The sequence below is a fragment of the Apis laboriosa genome, unplaced genomic scaffold, assembly GCF_014066325.1.
Source record: "Apis laboriosa isolate Shangri-la unplaced genomic scaffold, ASM1406632v1 scaffold33_cov142, whole genome shotgun sequence".
NCBI lineage: Eukaryota > Metazoa > Arthropoda > Insecta > Hymenoptera > Apidae > Apis > Apis laboriosa.
In genome coordinates this window covers 472,621-491,534 of record NW_025222887.1, presented here as the reverse complement: position 1 = coordinate 491,534, position 18,914 = coordinate 472,621, and the positions used below count along the sequence as shown (strand labels likewise).

Sequence of the window (18,914 nt, the reverse complement as noted above, 5' to 3'; positions counted from 1 at the left end):
TCTCTCCTCGTCAAGGAACATTTTTCCACTCCTATATATTTATTCCTTGTTAAACATGTAAGATGTACGTTCTTTTTAAACGTCCTTCTTTTCCGTCCAATGATCGAACGAGCGATGAAGAAAGGAAGAACGCGTGAAATATCTTTCGAAAAGATACGTCGTAATTATATTTACACTCGCAGAAGGATCGATCGTTTTCGTCCAGTTGTGCGAGGTTAGAGAGGGGTACGTACTCGAAAGAGGTTGAAGCCGAGGGGGGGGGATAAAGTGGCGGCACGGTCGAAGAATCGCCAAATAGCCAACCGGTCATTGTGCTTGGCTAAAAAGTAAAAGAGATCAATCGACCGACCAATCCACCGACCGGTCGAGTCTTTCGCTTTTCACCTTTTACCTCTTTCTTTTCTTAAAACCTGTGTATACGTGTGTGTGTGTGTGTCCGTTGTGTGTACGCCACCACGTGTGGTCGATCTTTGATTTTTCAACGACCAAATTTCTTCGCGTGCCACCTTCCATCGATCTCCTTCGTATGCCTTTTCGCTCCGTCCCCTCTTCTTCTCTTTCTCTTTTTCTCCCTCCTTTCAATCTTCTTTCTTTTTTCCTTCCTCTCTCTCTCTCTCTCTCCAACGTTTCGCCCTCCTCCAGCATTTCAGTTTTATTCCTGTTTTCCCGTGTCTCCACCGAACAACCTCTTTTGCCGCTATCCCTGTGTCACCCCTTTCCCGAATCGCCAACCCTCCCCCTTCTCGTTCTTTTGTCCCGGCCACCAGGCAAGGTTTTACGGCTGATCGTACATCGACCGGTCGAACACGCCCGCTTCCACAATTGATTTCTCTGATTTACTACCTTTCCGTCGTAATTCAGCTCTTTTCGCTCTTCCCCAACCGTTCTCCGACCGGTCTAATAATTAATTTATAACGTTGTCAACTTGGTCGTGTCGAATTGGTCTTGAAAATAATGTGAATAACGGATGGGAATATTTGACGACGGGGGAGGGTGCGATGATCGCGTATATAATCCCCGTGAGTTAACCGAGTGGATCGTATTGTTAGGAGCGAGCTATAACTTTGGAAACTATCGTACAAATATCGTTGGGTATTTCCTTCTACGGGAACCAAGTCATTCCCCGGGCTTAGGTTGCAGATTTAGTTAACAACAATGTAAACTTAACCGGGGAGAAGGGGACTGTCTTATGTTTGTACCGCCGGGGAGGAGCAAAGTAATCGAGATATATGGGTATTAAGGAGGAACGTTGGTACGATTGTCCGGTAAGATCCGCGGATCCTTTGTAAATCGCCACAAGCCTCTGACAGTATTCTCAGCCGTATTAACTCCGACTAATACCCACGTTTCTTCCCGGCTATTCTCGCTTGTTTATACCCGCTTGAAGCGAAAACGCTTTATTTCGCGTAATCTTTCGCGCAAGCTTTGATTCACCCCGGGGGTTTGAACTACCCCCCCCTTTCGAGAGAAAAAATTTTATTTCTTTTTGAAAGAAATTTGTCTCTTTCGATTATTATCCAATGTTTATCATTACGATCTTATCTTGTACGTATTACACGTGAAATAATGGATGGTTAATTATAAAAAAGGAAAGAATAAAAGAGGTCGCATTGATTGATCGTGTGACGTGTTTGGATGTAGATAGAAAAAAATAGTTTATACGCGAAATTTAATAATTTTGAATAAATTAATATATTAATAGTTGAGATATTCATCAAAATCCTTCTTTCGTTCGATTTCTTTCTTTTCTCTTTTTTTATGGAATCGCATTTCCAAAATTTCTTTATTCAGGTGTCATATTTGCGGTGGTGTAGCATCTGATATTTCTTCCTTTTTTTTTTTTTTTTTATTCTGCGTGATCTCAATGAAAGCGGCTTTTACAGTTTCACGTCGATATTCAACACGCGATCTAGAAACAAAACCATACACGCGTATCACTTTTTATGATTTACGCGAAATTTCAAAACTACGAGAATAGAGCTAACTATAAAAAAAAAATAAAATGAAAAAGTATTAGTAGAATATTAAAAAAAAAATTATTACTCACACTTGACGAACGCGTTCGTTCCCATCGTGTTGAATAACAAAAATTATTTTCAACTTTTGAAATTATTACGAATAAACGTTGATTTATTACGAAATTGGTGATAGCGTGTATACGTATTGTGCTTCTGGTAGATAAGCAAGCGCAAATAGCAAAGTTAAATAAATTTAATCTTTATGCATTTTTTTTTTTTTTTTTTTTTTTTTTTTTGTATCGCGAAATGTTACAGCACGCAAAGTCACGAATGGAACTTTGATCTTTCACGAAGAGAAACGTCAGGGTGAAGGAAGAAGAAAAAATTTTAATAACAAAACCCGTTCGAAAAATAGAGGAATCCATTCCATTGAAGTTGCTTTTTGTTTTATCCCGATATCTCGATTCGTTGCCGAGATATAAGGATTCAAAAAGTGTCCATAACTCTTAACGCGACGCGGAGATTATGAATGGACTCGCGACCCACTAACCCACATTTTTTTCTTCGAAATGCATACTACACGTTTCCTACAATTCCCATACTACGTCCTCCCCAAGAATCGCGGCTGTCACTCGCCTCGAGTTTGGAATAGTGGAGACGAGATGCGAGCGAGAGATCAAAAATTACCTTTCTCTTTACACGACGATATCTCGGCAACCCGAAGTCGTATCGGGATGAATGAAAAGGCGTTTTAAAGGGGAAGATTCCGCGATTCCGATCGTCTTCCCTCTATCGACCGAAACTCACCATCTTCCAAGTTACAGCGATTTAAAATTTTCTTCAATTTTAATACCGAATTCGATCGAAGATAAGCGACGCGAGAGACCCGTTCGGAATAAATATTGTCCACGTTGGAAGCAAAGTAAAATAAAGAGAGGAATAGATGAAAGAATAGAAAGATAGAATAGGAAGTGCGAGGATTGGGAAAGTTGCGGTTGTAGAATGCCAATGGCTGCACGTTCATCGCTCCGATTGTAAATCAATTAGTTCGTATTGTAAATAAATCACCGTTTTACACCTCTACTGTGCCGCGCCATGCGACATTCGTATGAAATTTATTGCCCATTTTCGTGAGTGTCACTTCGATTTTGCGCCATGCCTACGCCACGATATCGCGATTATACAAAAATATCGTAAAAATCGCAATTTAATATTAATAATTTCTCGATGATTCGAGATTTTTTTCTCTTTTTTCTTTTCTCGTGTATATATACATATATAATTTTTTTTTTTTTTTCTTTAGAACAAAACTAGATAGATCTATCTCTATCCTCTTCATTTATTAACTTGCAATATCAAAGTTGAGCGATCGTAAATAGCAACGTGTCAAAAAGAAAATATTAATTACGCGTATCATTGAAAGTTCAAAGTGATCTTTAAAAAGGGTTAAAAATAGGGAACGTGTACTCTGAAAAAAGTAAATATGTTCTATTGTAGAAGAGCGACAATTATTGATCGTTTATTACCGTGAGAAAAGAAAATCTTATCTACGATGAACTTTCCAGTGAAATTCAAGTAAGAATACCGGCTATTATACGGAGATAGAATCGCGCTAGATCGAATCAGTTCTTTAAAGAAAAGATAAATATTGGGGAGAGAATAGGAAAAGACTCTGCTCTATCTTCGGTTAAATTAAATAGATATATCGTTTGAAAAATCAGAAATTTTCGTATTCTTTTCTTCGTATATCGCTCTCGTTTCGCTCTTTTTTCGTTTGTCCTTAGATATATATATATATATATAAGATACGTATAAATGATATTTGTTTTTAACGTTGTAATATATCGAAATAAATTATTCGTCGACAATATAAGGGAACAATGGATCGAATTAAATTTCGATACGTTGCGCAATATGTAATGCTATATATTATAAACATGGAAATTATTATTACTTCTTTTTGTTTTTAGATATTATTGAACACAACAAATTTTATCGCGAACTTGATATGGAAACGTTTAAAATTTTATACCTTCTATTGATTTTGTTGTTGTTGCGTCGTTGTATACGATAATAATTGAATAAAAATCTCAAATAATTTCAATAAATAAAATATAAATATAAACATGGAATAGATAAATATAATAATAAAAAAAAAAAAAAAGAAATAAAATGATGAAATAAATAAACGTAAGAAATAAATAAATATAGATAGAGAAAAAAAAAATTTAATTTCGCGACGCACTCGTGGAAATTTACTCGTAATTATTCTATTAACCGTTTTGAAATGAAATAATAACGATATATCGTTTTCTTTTTAAAAGAAAGGGACAATAACGTTTTTAAATTTTAAAAATACATACAACTTAGAAAGATGAAAATGTAAAATGTAAAATGATTTTATTTTCGTTTATCTTTCCTCTTGGACCTTTATATTATAAACTTTAGCTTTTATTTTTCGTCAACTACGCGAAACGTAATTGTTATTTCGCCTGTTTTTTCCACCGTTACCGCACTCGTTTATCGAATAATAAATTCCTCTCCTTCCTTCCTTTCGCATAATTTTTCCCCTCGAATATCGTATCTATATCCCGCATGTAAGCGTCGATTTCGAAAATCGTCCAGGAAATCGTCTACGAATGTTTGTAAAAAAAAAAAAAAAAAAAAAAAAAAAAAGGAGAAAAGAAAGTAAAAATCAAAATATCGTATCGATTATCTAATTGTTCGATAAATTCGTGGGATATTTCTAAAATGGCGATAGCGATCGGATCGAGAATGTACGGGTCGAGACACGATATTAGACGTGTTCGGTGTAAATCAGAGAAGATCCGCCTAAACGAGGAACGAACGGTTTTGCATGGGTGCATGTAGGTGGCAACGGGCGGGCGGAGAGGACAAGCCGGGGGACGACGTCCCTGCCAGCACTGGCGTTAATGCTAATGCTAATGCTAATGTCGATGTTAATGGCGTTCACGTTGTCCTCTGCCGATCTGTGCTCGCGAATACACCCACCCCGCGTACTACATCTCGGCAAACCAAATTCATTATTGCCACCGATTTATACCGTATAAGTAACTTCCAATCCGATCCCCCTCCAAAATTCCTCTCATTTTTCCCCTTCCTCCTTCCTCCCTTATCCTCCATTGTTTATCCATCGTTCACGTGACGATGGTGAATGGATTAAAATAATAATAATAATAATAAATATGGAATAGCGGAGCAAATCGAATTCTTATTTTTCTCGTTCGTCGAGGAAGAAGGAAGGAAGGAAGGAAGGAAGGGAGGGAGGGAGGGAGGGAGGGAAGAAGGATAGATTCAAAATCGATTGGATTTTCTTAGGTCGAAATGACGTCATCGCCGTTGACGACGTAGACGTCAATTACCGCTACTACCTTTACTACCGTACCACATTTGCATAAACAGCCACGACTCAATCTCTATGCTAATCGACTTGTTCGAGTCCGAAAAGTACCCGTGTTAGATGCGCGTGTCTGAATTCGTGCATCCATATATACCATCCATCTATTCGTGCATGAATATAAGTTATAGATATTTCTTTTTCTTTCTTTTTTTTTTTTTTTTTTTTCTTTGTCTTATCGTTATTTGTCTCCTCTCCTCGAGGGAACGAGGGAAAACGAGTATCGCTCTTTATCGTCGTTCGTTTGTTCGTTCGTTCGTTCGTTTTTTAATTGAAACGCAAAGTTTCGAATATTTCGTGTTTACGTGTTTCGATTACGTGTAATAATAATAATAATAATAATAATAATAATAATAATAATAATGATATATATATATATATATATATAAAGTTTTTCTATTATAGATAATGTAAATACGAATACCGGTTGGTTGATGCGAATCCCTCTCCACGGTACACCTGTAATGCGGATATTTCTGCAACACAAGCAATATTGACATCCAATGATGCAAGCATTATTCCTGAATCCGGATATTGGAATTTTATCCCATATAAATACGAATACTTTATAGAGAAAATATTTGCGCAAAATGTTGCACATTATATTTGCGCATTCGGCATGATAATTTTGTCAGTTTAATTTGACATTTGACGTGGATATTCATAGAGCTCGATATTATTTTCTTCTTCTTTCTTTCTTTTTTTTTTTTTTCTTTTCTTTTTCATTCTCGATAAATAATAATCGAACAAATCAATGTCACAAATCAATATCAATATCAATAGCAACGAGGGTGTCGTTGAATTTTCATTACGGAGATCAACGAATCGGCTCTCGCTTCCTTCCTCCCCCCTCTTTTTTCCAATTCTGGCTTTTCGTTTAATCTTTAAATTAAAAATAGCCTCGACGAACATACTATATTACGTGCAATACTATTTGTCGAGATAAATGCGAATAAATAATATGGAACGTAACTCCGAGCGAGAGAACAATGGCGGATAATGGTAACTCTGACGAAACAAAGTTTCCTTTCCTAGCGGGGAAGGAAAGAAAATATCGTTTATTTTTATTTTTCTGTTCCTAAATTGGATGCTGGATGAACAAGTGAACTCATTTTCTCGAGTGAAAAAAATCCGATTTACCGAAATTAAATTAAACCTCCGCGGTAACCTTTGAGATTAAATTTTTTAAATAGCACTTCTGGTGGTCAACTCGTACGGATAATACAACGCAATGCACGCGCGAAGACGGTTTACGCGTGAAGAGAAATTTTGTGAGAGAAGAGAAGAGAAGGAGGGGGGAGAGGGGGGGGAAAGAAGAGGAATTGGGGAAAGAAAAGATTGTTCGTTCCCTCCCTCCCCCTTCCCCCCCCCCCTCTTCGATTTCCTCGAATGAAATATGTATATATATCGAGTGGTAGAATTCGAAGATTTCTCGATCTATCGCGAAAATGTGTATACGCGCGACTGTAAACTAGGATCGACTCGGATATCGAGAGAATGGCGACGTTGGCTAAGCTAGGATTCGCGATTTATATTTGATCGAACTGGATGCCAGGTCCTAACGCGGTCAATCCTTGCGAGAGTACATCTGCGAAGCCTGGTCTCCGGCAATAATTCGAGAAAGATCTTCCTGACGACGTTGACGGCTCCTTCGGGAATGGATCCCCGAGATAAATGGAAACTCGGAGCATTCAGACCCTACCCTCCCTCCTCCGTGAACGCGATGAAACGTCGCATAACTATAACCGCATCGCCCTCCCTTCCTCCTTCGTATTATATCGAGGTAAGAACATCTTTTTCTTTTTTCTCTCTCTCTCTCTCTCGAGAAAAAGTTATCGCGAAAAAGAATCAAGATGAGAAGAGTGACGCGTAAGACGCGGTATGTAACTTGCTTGTTGTCCGTTCGTGGTTGGAACGAGTAACATCAACAACCGAGAATCCAATGAAACGAACGTTTCTTATCATAACGCCATCTCGGGGGATAAACTCGAAATGAACGAGTTACGACGGCGGAGAGAACAGAGAATCGTTTCCGTTGTCGGAGGGGGTTAGTTAATCCGGTTAGTCCAGAAGTTACTGGTCGAATCAGCGGAAGAGAAAGAGACGGACAGTTAAGGAAAATCGAGGATAGAGGCGAGAGAGAGTTAGTCGCATCCTACCCTCGGTTACTATTATTCGAGCTAAAGTTACCAACCTTTATCAACAGAAATTCGATCGATTCTTATTCATCGCGAGTTCGTTCATTCTGACTCGCAACTTTGTCGTCAACTACGACTTTCGCTCGAACACGACACTTTCTTCTTCCGTTTACATCTGTTTCGCGATTTTGTGGGGAAAAAAAAAGAAAACTGTAATCCGATTTTCACGAAAAGTTTATCGTTGTCGTCGTCGTCGTCGTTAAATTTCTTCCTGGCAAATGTTTTTTTTTCTTTCCCCCCCAAATTCTTTTCCAAATTTATTCCGTGTTTGAAATAATTTTCAAAGAAGGGGAAAAAATTGCATCGCGTAATTTTGAAATAAAGGTGGAGAATTTGAAAGATGAATGGAGAAGTGTCGGGAAGAAAGTAGGGAGAGCAGCGAAGAAATGCGGAAATGATCGATGAAAATGTTATCGCTTGATGGTGATTTTGGAAAATTGGTATTCGAGCAAAATGAAAGTAGGACATTTGCATGGGAAAAACAAAGTTTGAAAATTCGTTGGTTAGAATGAAAAGGGGAGGGTGGGGGGGGGGAAAAAAGGGGAAGAAAAATATCACAGTTACCGCTTGGGTGGAAAGTTGGGGGAGGAGGGTTGCCGCGAAGAATACCCATTTTTAATCCGGTAGCTCTCATCTAATATTAACTGGAATTTAAAGGGACTGGGGTAAGAGATTGCGGGTCAAGAATAAAAGAGAAAAGAAAAGACGCGGTTAAAATGGGATCGGTGGAGAGAGAGAAAGAGAAAGAGAGAGAGAGAGAGAGAGAGAAAGAATGCATGAACGATTTCGTACTACTAAAAGAAGCATATTTTTATTGCTTAAACCACCTATTTCGTGTATATATTCCACTTGTGCCACTTTTCAACGCCACTCTCTTACGCGTAATATCTCAGAGAATCTTCGACGACGTTTTAAAAAAACTTTACGACTTTATTTCTTTCCAACGTTCGAACGATCGGACAAGCGTAATTACGATAACGCGTTTCCAGAGTACAGGCATTTAATTGTTCGCAAGAAAAAGTATAGGAAAGTTGGTAGACGCGACGGACTGCGATCGATGGTGATCACGATTCGTCGATCGAACGTCGTGAAAAGATATTATATTCGAAGCCAAGTTTTTTTTTTCTTTTTCTTTTTTCGATTCGGTAATAATATAATTTAACTTTTACAACATCGGTCGGATCTTTGCTTTCTATTATTTTCTCGAGAAATCCTATCTCGGTTCATCCCTTTTATTATTTCCCGTACTCTTTCGGAACATTAGTACCGGTACAAAAGAAAAGTAAGAAGGGGAAATGGTTGAATGCATCGCATATTGCGCTGTGAAAACTTTTCTCATTTCGGTTCGTTTAACCCGAGAATGTGAAGGACTCCTATTGACCGACGTATATGACGTAGAATAAATTAATTCAAAAAAACGATCGTACGAAACATGTGGAAAAGAAATAAATATATATATATACGCACGTAATAAATTATATATATATATATATATATATATATATATTTAATTCTTATGGTCGTTTCGCGTGATTTTTTTCTTTCTTTTTAAAAAAAATTATTTACTTTGTCCATTAGCGACGACATCCGATCTGTTTGTCGATCGTTTCATCCGTTAATATAGGCTCGTCATTATGTACTTTGCGTGTTGTGTTTCCCATAATTCGTTGTGGTATGCGTATTTGTAGCACGATTGTACGGTGCACGAGTGCGAGATACGTATTACCTTCTCGTCGTCTCTGTTAGCGTATACTCTAGTGCAGCTAACAGTTTACATACCGAGCTAACACGCTCTGTTGTTCTTGCGTAGATATTACATTTTCCGCATTTATATATGGTTATTGCGTCGTTCCTCGTGATATATTTTTTTTCCCCCGTTACTCCTTCCTCCCTCCCGTCTCGCGGCCATTCCGAATCCTCCCATTTCTCGGTAAATGAAACTTTGTTAAGTTCGTTCTCCTACGTGTATAGTACATCGAATACTTCAAAACCCGTCCATGCATCTCATTGATAATCCTTTTATCCCGCGCTTCTCCTTCTCGTTCCAACAAAGAGATAAAAGAAAAATTTATTCGAGTGTATTTATATATCCGGTTGTAGTAAAAAGTAGTTTTTTACGGAGAAAGTCCTAATAGGTACGTAAAACGAAAATAAAAAATTTGTGGCCGACAATGAAACACGGTGATGGAAGTGTTCGGTGTAATGTCGTACGAGCACGAACGAGGTCAAAGAAGTGGTTTTTATCGATAGTTGTATTATCCACGATCTAAACATAATGTTTAAACAAAATGTTTATCGAAATATTTTAACGACAATGGTTATTACGAACGTGATTACGACTCTTCTTCTGGATATTTACGACTTCTCGCAACTATTATCGTTATTACTCCGAGGAGCGGATCGAGCGACGTGGATATTCGTCTCTTTGTCCCTCTTCGTCCGATGAACGAAGAAAAATAGATGATTCGTCGTCGCCTCGTCGCCTCGTCCAGAGTATAGAGGGCGACTGCACGCGACGCGACATTTTTTTCCTTTTTTTAAGATCGCATTCGCTCGTTAAAAAGCAAGTTCCAAAGCGCGCTCTCTTATTGGAATCGGTTTAAAAATCGAACGTTCCCTGATACATCGTATGATAATTTACGTCGGTGATAAGAGATTGTACGAGAGATTGCGGAATGTGTCCAGCTGGGCTTATTACTCGCACCTGCACGAGCACGTGAAAGACCGTACATGTGGCTTTGCAACACGATACATATGTTGTATATAGTACGTTCACCTATTACTACCACCACGATATCGACGATGTGCGGTCAGTTATATACGTCATTGTTATCGGAATGAGCGACTTTACGACCGAGCATTCGGCCCTTCGAACAAGTAAAAAAGTAATCGATAAATTGTATTCCTCCTTCTAGAGAGAGAGAGAGGGAGAGAGAAAATTCGTAGACGCGTACAAACTTTTTGTAACGAAGAAAGTCAAAGTCGAGAGAATATTCCATACCACTGAAGATTATCAATTTTAGAAGATAGATAGATCATTGTTTGTTGTTAGAATCTTTGTTCGGAGTGCACTCGATCGGGCGCTCAACCTAGTTTATAACTCGATGATCGCGAGTGGAAAAGCCAAAGTTGGACAATTTGACTGCGCCCTGGTTGAGTGATGGTGCCCCTCTTAGCCGCTGTTCGCGACAGAAGCGATATAGAATAATGGACGGAAATATCGTTCGTTAATAATAAAGAGAAGTTAGAGGACGCGTTTCGTTTGTATCTCTCGGAGGCGATCTTCTTTGAAACGCGCGCGTCTCCTCCTATTTCTCCACGAATATCGTTTTAATTTAAAATTCCGTCCTTTTACATTCTTTCTTTAGTTTTCTTTTTTTTTTAGTTCCACGCCTCCATTCCATTCGCGCCTTTTCACCCGTGACGAAGCTGAAACGCGAGGATACACTGAAGAGGGAGAGAAAGAGAGGATTAGAAGTTATTACGTAGAAATCGAGTAGGCAAGGAAGCTGCTCGTGCGCGTGTCCCCTTCTGCCGCAGATTAATTATACGTCACGATAGTAAATTAATTTTGGCCAACTGTGATACAAACATTCTTCATCTCTTATACCACGTAATGGCAACAGTGCATTAAGCTTCTAAGTAATTTAATTGGGTTGTGAGGTTAGCAATCGCTAAGAATAAAATTCTTCTTCTTCTTCTTCTTCTTCTTCTTCTTCTTCTTCTTCTTCTTATAATCAAAAATTTGATTATTCCACGGGCGGAACGATTATTAAATCATAAGGAACGAAAAGAAAAAAGTTTTGAAAAGGTATATATCGATCGATTCGATTTATAAAATTTACGATTTTATCGTTATTATTATTATTATTATTATTATTATTATTATTATTATTATTATTATTATTATTTTCAGACTTTTAAAATACAATCGCAAATCGGTATAATCGGTGAAGACATTACAGTAGCGTAGAATAGGTTGAAAGACGATGTCAGATGAACGCATCTGGATGCTCGCGTAGAAGTGAGCAGTAGTTTGCATTGATACCGGTATTCCTCGGGCTCGAGCCTAACCAACAGAATTCACATTCCATTTGGCATTCTCAGGAGACAACGGCAGCTGTCGGAATGCAGCCGAACCATCTCCTCACTGTATAAACACGTACAAACAGAAACACTCAGAATTGCATAATCTCTATCTTCTTTCCCCATCTCTCTCTTTCCCTTTGTCTCTCTCCCCTATCTCTATTTTCCTTCCATCTTCTCCTATACGTAACATGCCTCTGCATCTATAAATGCGCAACTTGATATTTAGCGAGAATAACGGTAAACCACTGTTTCGTCCATGTATATATATATATATATATATAGTATATATAGTATATCCGTGGAGCCACATTCTCGATCATCGAACAAACACAATTGTCCTACACCGTATTCCCATTTCGATCTCTCCTTCTTCGTCTGCTCTCCGAGGTAAAGGTTTAAAATTATTAAATCGATCGTGACGATAATATTTGGTGTTGCAGGACCGATCGTGACGGCGAGGGCGGTTCTTCAAGGTACGGCGGAACTGCCATGCGACATTCGTCCTCCTCGACAAAATGATTCTGCGATATTAGTCGTTTGGTATAAAAGCGATATCACGCCTATATACAGGTGAGCATTGATAATAAGGAAATTGTTTGCCTATTTGTTTCTTAATTCTTCGCATTCGTCTTATAAACTTGATTCATTTTCTTCGATTTATATTCTCGCGTGATAAAAAAATTGTTGCAGTTACGATATGAGGGGTAAACAGTCGGAAAAAGATTCGCACTGGAACGATAAGAATCATTTGAACGATCGTGCCTTCTTCAGAACGGTAACCAAACCGGCCACTTTAAACATCAATCACATCGAAGAAAGGGACGGGGGTGAATACAGGTGTCGAGTAGATTTTGCCAAGAGCCCCACCAGAAATTCCAGGATTCATCTGACGGTTATAGGTTTGTATTATAAAAGAAAGAAAGGAAAAGGAAAGGTTTAGATCTGCTACTTTTTACGCGAGGTAAATCGAAATTTTCGTGGGGGAAAAAACAGAAGAAAAATGTAATCAATCACCTTACTTGGTATTTTTTATTTTTTTCTATATATTTCAGTACCGCCGCATAAACCGAATATCATCGACGAGCATGGAACGATTGTGCAAACGGTAACAGGTCCGTACGAAGAGAACGAGGATATGAAATTGCAGTGTCTCGTGTCAGGGGGTGAGTTTTCTCGTATCAGTTTTACCAAAGTTTCTTCGAGCTTCAAAGTTTCTTTTCTTCTTTTTTTTTTTTTTTTTTTACGAGAATAATCAAATAATTAATTCGTTAATTTATTAATCAACTCTAACTCATTTTTAGTTTAAATCCGCTCGTGCGATTCGTTTTATAATCGATAATCGAGTTTCACGTAAGGTTTCGTCTAAAGCTGGAATGGACAGATACAATAATCGTTGCGGAAATGTACGCAACAACGTAAAGAAATTGTTAAATCGAATTATCGAATGGGTTTATAGATACGTGTATGTAACGTTATCTCTTTTATCTCCGATTACATCCACTTACGAAGCACCGTAACACGAACTATATCGCACGATATGTATATCTTGTGTAATATTAAGCATCTGGAACAGTATCGATTTCATCTTCAAATTATTATCCATTCAGAATTACAAATCGATCTCGAGTTGATACACGCGCGTGTGAATAATTCGCGTAAATTGTAAGAAATTGTAAGATCGTTTTAAACGTTATTTTAAACTTATATTTTTGTACGCGTTTTTCAGGTCGGCCAGAACCGAAAGTAAAATGGTGGCGTGGAGAAATGCTTCTCGACTCGACGGACGAACCGGGAGAATTTCCATCCCTTCGTAGAAACACTTTAATAGTAAAACAACTTTCAAGAGCTGATCTTCATGCTGTATTTATTTGTCAAGCATCCAACAACAATATCAGTCAACCTGTTTCAGCGTCCGTTACCATTGAAATGCATCGTAAGTTTAGTTTTAACTCTATTTGATATTTCGTCCAAGTGATATCGTTGTTAACACTAACGATGATTAAAAACATCGTACATTGAATATCGTATTACGAAAATACGAAAAATGGATTTTTTAATCGAGTCAAAAATCGTATTGAATAAATTTAAAAATAACGAGAAAAAAAAGGAATCGAATACGTTTTATGCATAAGCATAAAAGAATGCTGCTTCGCTGTAATAAATTTCGAAATAATTACACGATAAATGTGTTAAGAAGTATTTGGAACACTTTTCAAGTGTGCGCAAATTTTTAGGGAATGTTTACATTATCGATACACGCGCGTGTATTATCAGTGTGTAATCAGTAATTATAACGTTAAAATTAACTCTTTGATATGAAATGCAGTAATCATTAATTAACTGGAATGGCAAATATATTTGCGACACCACGTTCTTGTCCACAAGCCAAAATTAAATCGCTCGTAATTTGAAAAATAAGCGACATTTTCGTATTCATCTCGTCTAAGAATTCGATTCTCAAAAGGTGTCCCACTTGTTTCTTAACACCCCTGTAAGCACACACACACACACGCGCGCTTATATATACATGTAAAATATTCGTTTGAATACTTTTTTTATTTATCAACAGACGATTAAAATTTACTTTCAGATTATATGTTTCTTATTTTTCAGTGAAGCCAATGTCTGTAACGATATTGAGCAATGAGCATACACCTCTTAGCGCTGGTCGAAAGTATGATATAAATTGTATAACCGTTGGATCGAGGCCACCAGCTAAGTTATCTTGGTACATGAATGGAAAGAAATTGAATAATCACACGGAGAAGGTACGTTGTTTTATTTTTTTTTTTTTTTTTATTAAAAATCATTACTGATGTAATGATTTAAAATAATACAAAACCTGTCCATTCTAACGTTTTTAATATAAAGTTCGAATCTACTCGTCGAAATATATATATACGGGGTTAAAAAACACGTGGGACACCTTTGCAGGATCGATGCAACGAAACAGAAACAAAATGCTCGATGCTCGAAAATACGAATCGAATCAGATTTTATCGATCAAATCACGAATAATTTAATTTTGCGAGAAGGCAACGAGAGTGAATAACGTCGATTTTTACGGAAGTGTCGCACATTGATCGCGAGAGAAAATTATATCGAAAAGAAAATTCGATCGCAAAATCGGATAGAATAAATGGTGCAATTGTTAAATTTTTAAGCGCACGATTAATCGTCTGTTGTCTAAAATTACATTTATTTCGCGCGTAATATCATATTTCACTCGAGATCGAGGAAAGCTACCTTTGAAGCATCCCTTATTAGTCTATCTAAATAGTTCAAGTTTAATTTAAATAATTACAAGTTAACGTAAGGTAACGTAACACTCCTCGAAGGTGTAATTAGTAGCCTCTCTCTTTTAAACTTAATAGTCTCTCGTTATCCGAAAGTGTATTCCAAAGTAACTTTTTAAAACTTGATATTTATTTTTTTTTTGTTTTTTTTTTTTTTATTTTTACGTTAAAGGTGTCTCAAGATGGAAACACGACCAGTTCCACGTTAATCCTGAAACCAACTTTATCCGATCACGATAAAACGATAACTTGTCGAGCGGAAAACTCTAAGATTCAACGAAGTATAATGGAAGATACGTGGAAATTAAACGTGTTTTGTAAGTAAAACTTCTTTTGAAGGGATCCGTTAACAAATGCGACACACGATCTACAAAAATTATTCTCAAATTATTCAAAGCAATAAAATACAAGCATATAGATAATTGATTCGTCGTTACCTTTTTAACTATCTATTACTTTTTTTTTTATTTCTTTCCAGTCGTTCCAATTTTACATCTCAAGTTAGGATCGAATATGAATCCGGACGACATCGAAGAAGGCGATGACGTATACTTCGAATGCAAGGTCCATGCAAATCCTAATGCTTACAAGGTCATATGGAAACATAACGTAAGCGATATATATATATATATAATTCACCTGTCCATTACCGAGTTACGAAAATAGCAAACAAAGGAGAGCGATTTAAAATTTGATCGAGAAAATTGATATGACGGATATATATTGTATATATAATAATATAATAATATATCAAGTGTGCAACGATCATACATACATACATATCTTGTACAGAAACGTTGTTTTTGCGCGTGCGTGTTTATTCCTCGTTAAATTCCCTGGACGCTGCTGTGTTGCATCTTTTTTTGTATTAATTTCCAACAAAATCCCATCCATATTAATGATATTAGCTTCGTTTTACAAGCTTTTTCGAAATGGAACGAACGACAAGAGACAAAACGCATCTCTGAACGACGATCAACAATCGCTATTACGATCGAGATTGTTTTATAAGCAATTTGACCTTGCATTAGGAACGACTGTACGCCAACAGGGAATGTTCGATACCGTATCGCAATGTCGTGTTGCGTGACAAGAGAACTGTTGACAAAAAAACTTTCAAGGGTACGTCCTCGCCACGAACGATCGCTTTCTGTGTTTCCAATGGCACATGTGTGTCTTTACTTTACGCGCCGCTCGGGCGTGTACATCGATACAATAATATAACGAAACAATTTCGTTTTATTATTCGAAATTTTCACACAGAAAATTATGTTAAGAAACTCGTATCAACGATGGATGCGATCATCCATTCGCTTAAATACTTTCTTCTTTGCTTTCTTCTTTTTATCTTTTTTTTTTTTTTTTTTTTAGACTAACTTCCTGCGTTCGCGCGTTTCGCTTCTCTTCCGCTTCAACCCTCCAGCTGCGGATGTTTTTTTTTTTTCTTTTCTCTCTCTTTCCAATTTCGCTTTCGTTTCGAACGAGACGAACGAACGAGACGAACGAACGAACGAACGAACGAACGAACGATAGAAAAATTCGAAGACGATTTTCCACGGTTGATCCACGGCTGGAGGGTCTGTCTGATTGGCCTCACACTCCTCTCAACAGGCTTTTTCTTTTTTTCCACGAATTCATGATGACCCTGTGTCTGTTAAGGTTTTTTCGTCAACCACGTGCAGACTTTCTCCATCCCTAACGGCGTTTCCAGAACACGGCATGCGATTCCGCTTGCGATTATTCGAATAACATTTGAATGCGACTTGGGTCCGCGGCGCGACGATGAAGCGATTACAGAAATGCCTTGCTAACGACCGAATGCTGAGTCGAGACCTGAGATCTGGCACGTTAGAAACCGAGACTTCTACGCACCAGCAATATTCTGCCTGGCTCCTAAATAGATAGGAGGATAAGGTGAGATAGCGAATTTTCGAAACCCAATCTTACTCTTTTCCGTTATGAATACAGTTGGAGATAGCCAAGTTGTCGCCAAGTAAGTCGCCAGTTCGTCGAGCTCAAACGTGAGAGAAACGTAAAGCTGCGCCTACGTCTGATAAGCGTATCGATAAAGACACGCTTTCGTCGATATCGATACGCGGAGGGATGACGAGGATGGCAAGGATAGCGACGCGATTCGTAGACGCAACTCGACGAGTTAGCAAGGAATTATTGCTTTGTCTTCGGTTCGAATGGGTGCGAATGGGTTGAAAAGAAAGCAAGAGGAAGAAAATTAATCGAGGTTTAACGGTTAACACACACGTTTACGACACTGTGATACGATGATAAATGTAAAAACCTTCCCTGGTGCCGCTCGATCGATCGTGTGCGTACGATCGAAGCAAGATTTGCGTGCGGGTGTTCCTGGTACAAAATTAAGTCGCTTATAACGTATTATTTATAGCCGCGATACGATACCATACGTACGAATTGAAAAATTACAAGTTTTAAATTTTATAGAATAAGTTTTTCTTTTTTTTTATGGATATCGATGCGAATTGAATCGATACACGATTCGTGTATACGTTGTTGCAGGGAAACGTTATTCAGAACAATGCGAAGAACGGTGTGATAGTGCAGGAGTACAGCTTGGCTCTGAGGAAAGTGAATCGTTCTCAAGCAGGCAATTACACTTGTATCGCTAGCAACGTCGAGGGAGACGGTTACAGCAATACCGTCGAGCTTAAAATTATGTGTAAGTATCACCTCTAGAGCGGAATTTAATTTTCTACGATTTAAAAAAAAAAAAAAATCTCTCTTCAATTTCGTTCAGACAAACCTATATGCTTGCCGGATCAAAAACGAATTTACGGCGTAGCGCGTCACGAAGACGCCCGTATAAGTTGCAACGTTGAAGCGTATCCACCGCCGGACAGTTTTCGTTGGACGTTCAACAACACGGAAGAAATGGTGGACGTGTCCGAATCGAAGTACAAGAACTCGACGCGCCGTAGTCAGAGCATCCTTGTTTATCGGCCGATGACGGAGATGGATTACGGTACGGTCTCGTGTTGGGCGAGTAACACCGCCGGCCAACAGAATAACGCATGCGTGTTTCACATCATTCCAGCTGGTACGTTGCGCCGACATTACAACAACGCGTTCCGTGGTGAAAAAGTGTAACACAACGATTTTGCAGGAAAACCCGAGTCTCTGTACAATTGCACGTTGTCCAATCAAACGACTGAGTCTCTCTCAGTGGAGTGTTGCGTTGGTTTTGACGGTGGCCAACCGCAACACTTTCTTCTCGAGGTGTTCGACCAGCAAACGGGAATACTACAAGCAAATATCACGTCGAAAAGGAATGCCGCTTTCACCGTTCGCGATTTAGAGGCTGGAAAAATTCTCAATATGGTTTTGTACGCTGTAAATGCAAAAGGGAGGAGCGAACCGACCTCGTTGGAAGGATTCACGTTAAAGGTCGCTGAGAAACAGACTGGTGAGTAATAATAATGAATAACGATCCGTCGCGTCCTCGTCGTATTCTTTCTCTCTCTCTCTTTCTCTGTCTCGAAAATCCGAGTCCGATCGTCGGTTTCGTTGAATTTGTTGCTGAATCTGAACACGATCCCAACGTCTAGGGCAGGGTTTGTCAGTCGTAGCCCTACTGATGAGTCTGGCTGACAATCCCGAGACGAAACGTGTTTTTCGTGCACCATCGTATCTCGAGTGAACGGTTAGGGATTAAGAGCAAGAGAAACCCGTAGTTCTCGAACCCGTGTTCCCCGGAATCCGGACGTGACGCGACGAATTGGTGACAACGAGACGTCGATGAGAGGAAATTCGTCTCTCCTTCCTCGTCGTCTCTCTTCTGCCAACGAATTTTTTTAACGAATTCGATCAGACAATTTCCCGTCAACGTCTAGGGCAGGGGTTGTCAGTCGTAGCCCTACTGATGAGTCTGGCTGGCAATCCCGAGACGAAACGTACGCGTTCTCTCGTCCCCAATTTCTCCATA

General features: G+C 38.5%; 1 protein-coding gene across 4 annotated transcripts in view; it reads left to right on the top strand.

Moving 5' to 3' along the window:
* The window catches only part of LOC122714594 (nephrin), a 97,322-nt gene that overhangs the window by 76,175 nt on the left and 2,233 nt on the right, over positions 1–18,914 (top strand). For all 4 annotated transcript variants that reach the window (XM_043936071.1, XM_043936069.1, XM_043936070.1 and 1 more), the window contains 10 exons: positions 12,104–12,233; positions 12,354–12,562; positions 12,716–12,826; positions 13,390–13,596; positions 14,277–14,431; positions 15,132–15,276; positions 15,438–15,568; positions 17,492–17,651; positions 17,730–18,029; positions 18,096–18,395. In XM_043936071.1, coding sequence (XP_043792006.1) covers positions 12,104–12,233; positions 12,354–12,562; positions 12,716–12,826; positions 13,390–13,596; positions 14,277–14,431; positions 15,132–15,276; positions 15,438–15,568; positions 17,492–17,651; positions 17,730–18,029; positions 18,096–18,395 — 1,848 coding nt within the window. The remainder of the gene's footprint in view (positions 1–12,103; positions 12,234–12,353; positions 12,563–12,715; positions 12,827–13,389; positions 13,597–14,276; positions 14,432–15,131; positions 15,277–15,437; positions 15,569–17,491; positions 17,652–17,729; positions 18,030–18,095; positions 18,396–18,914) is intronic.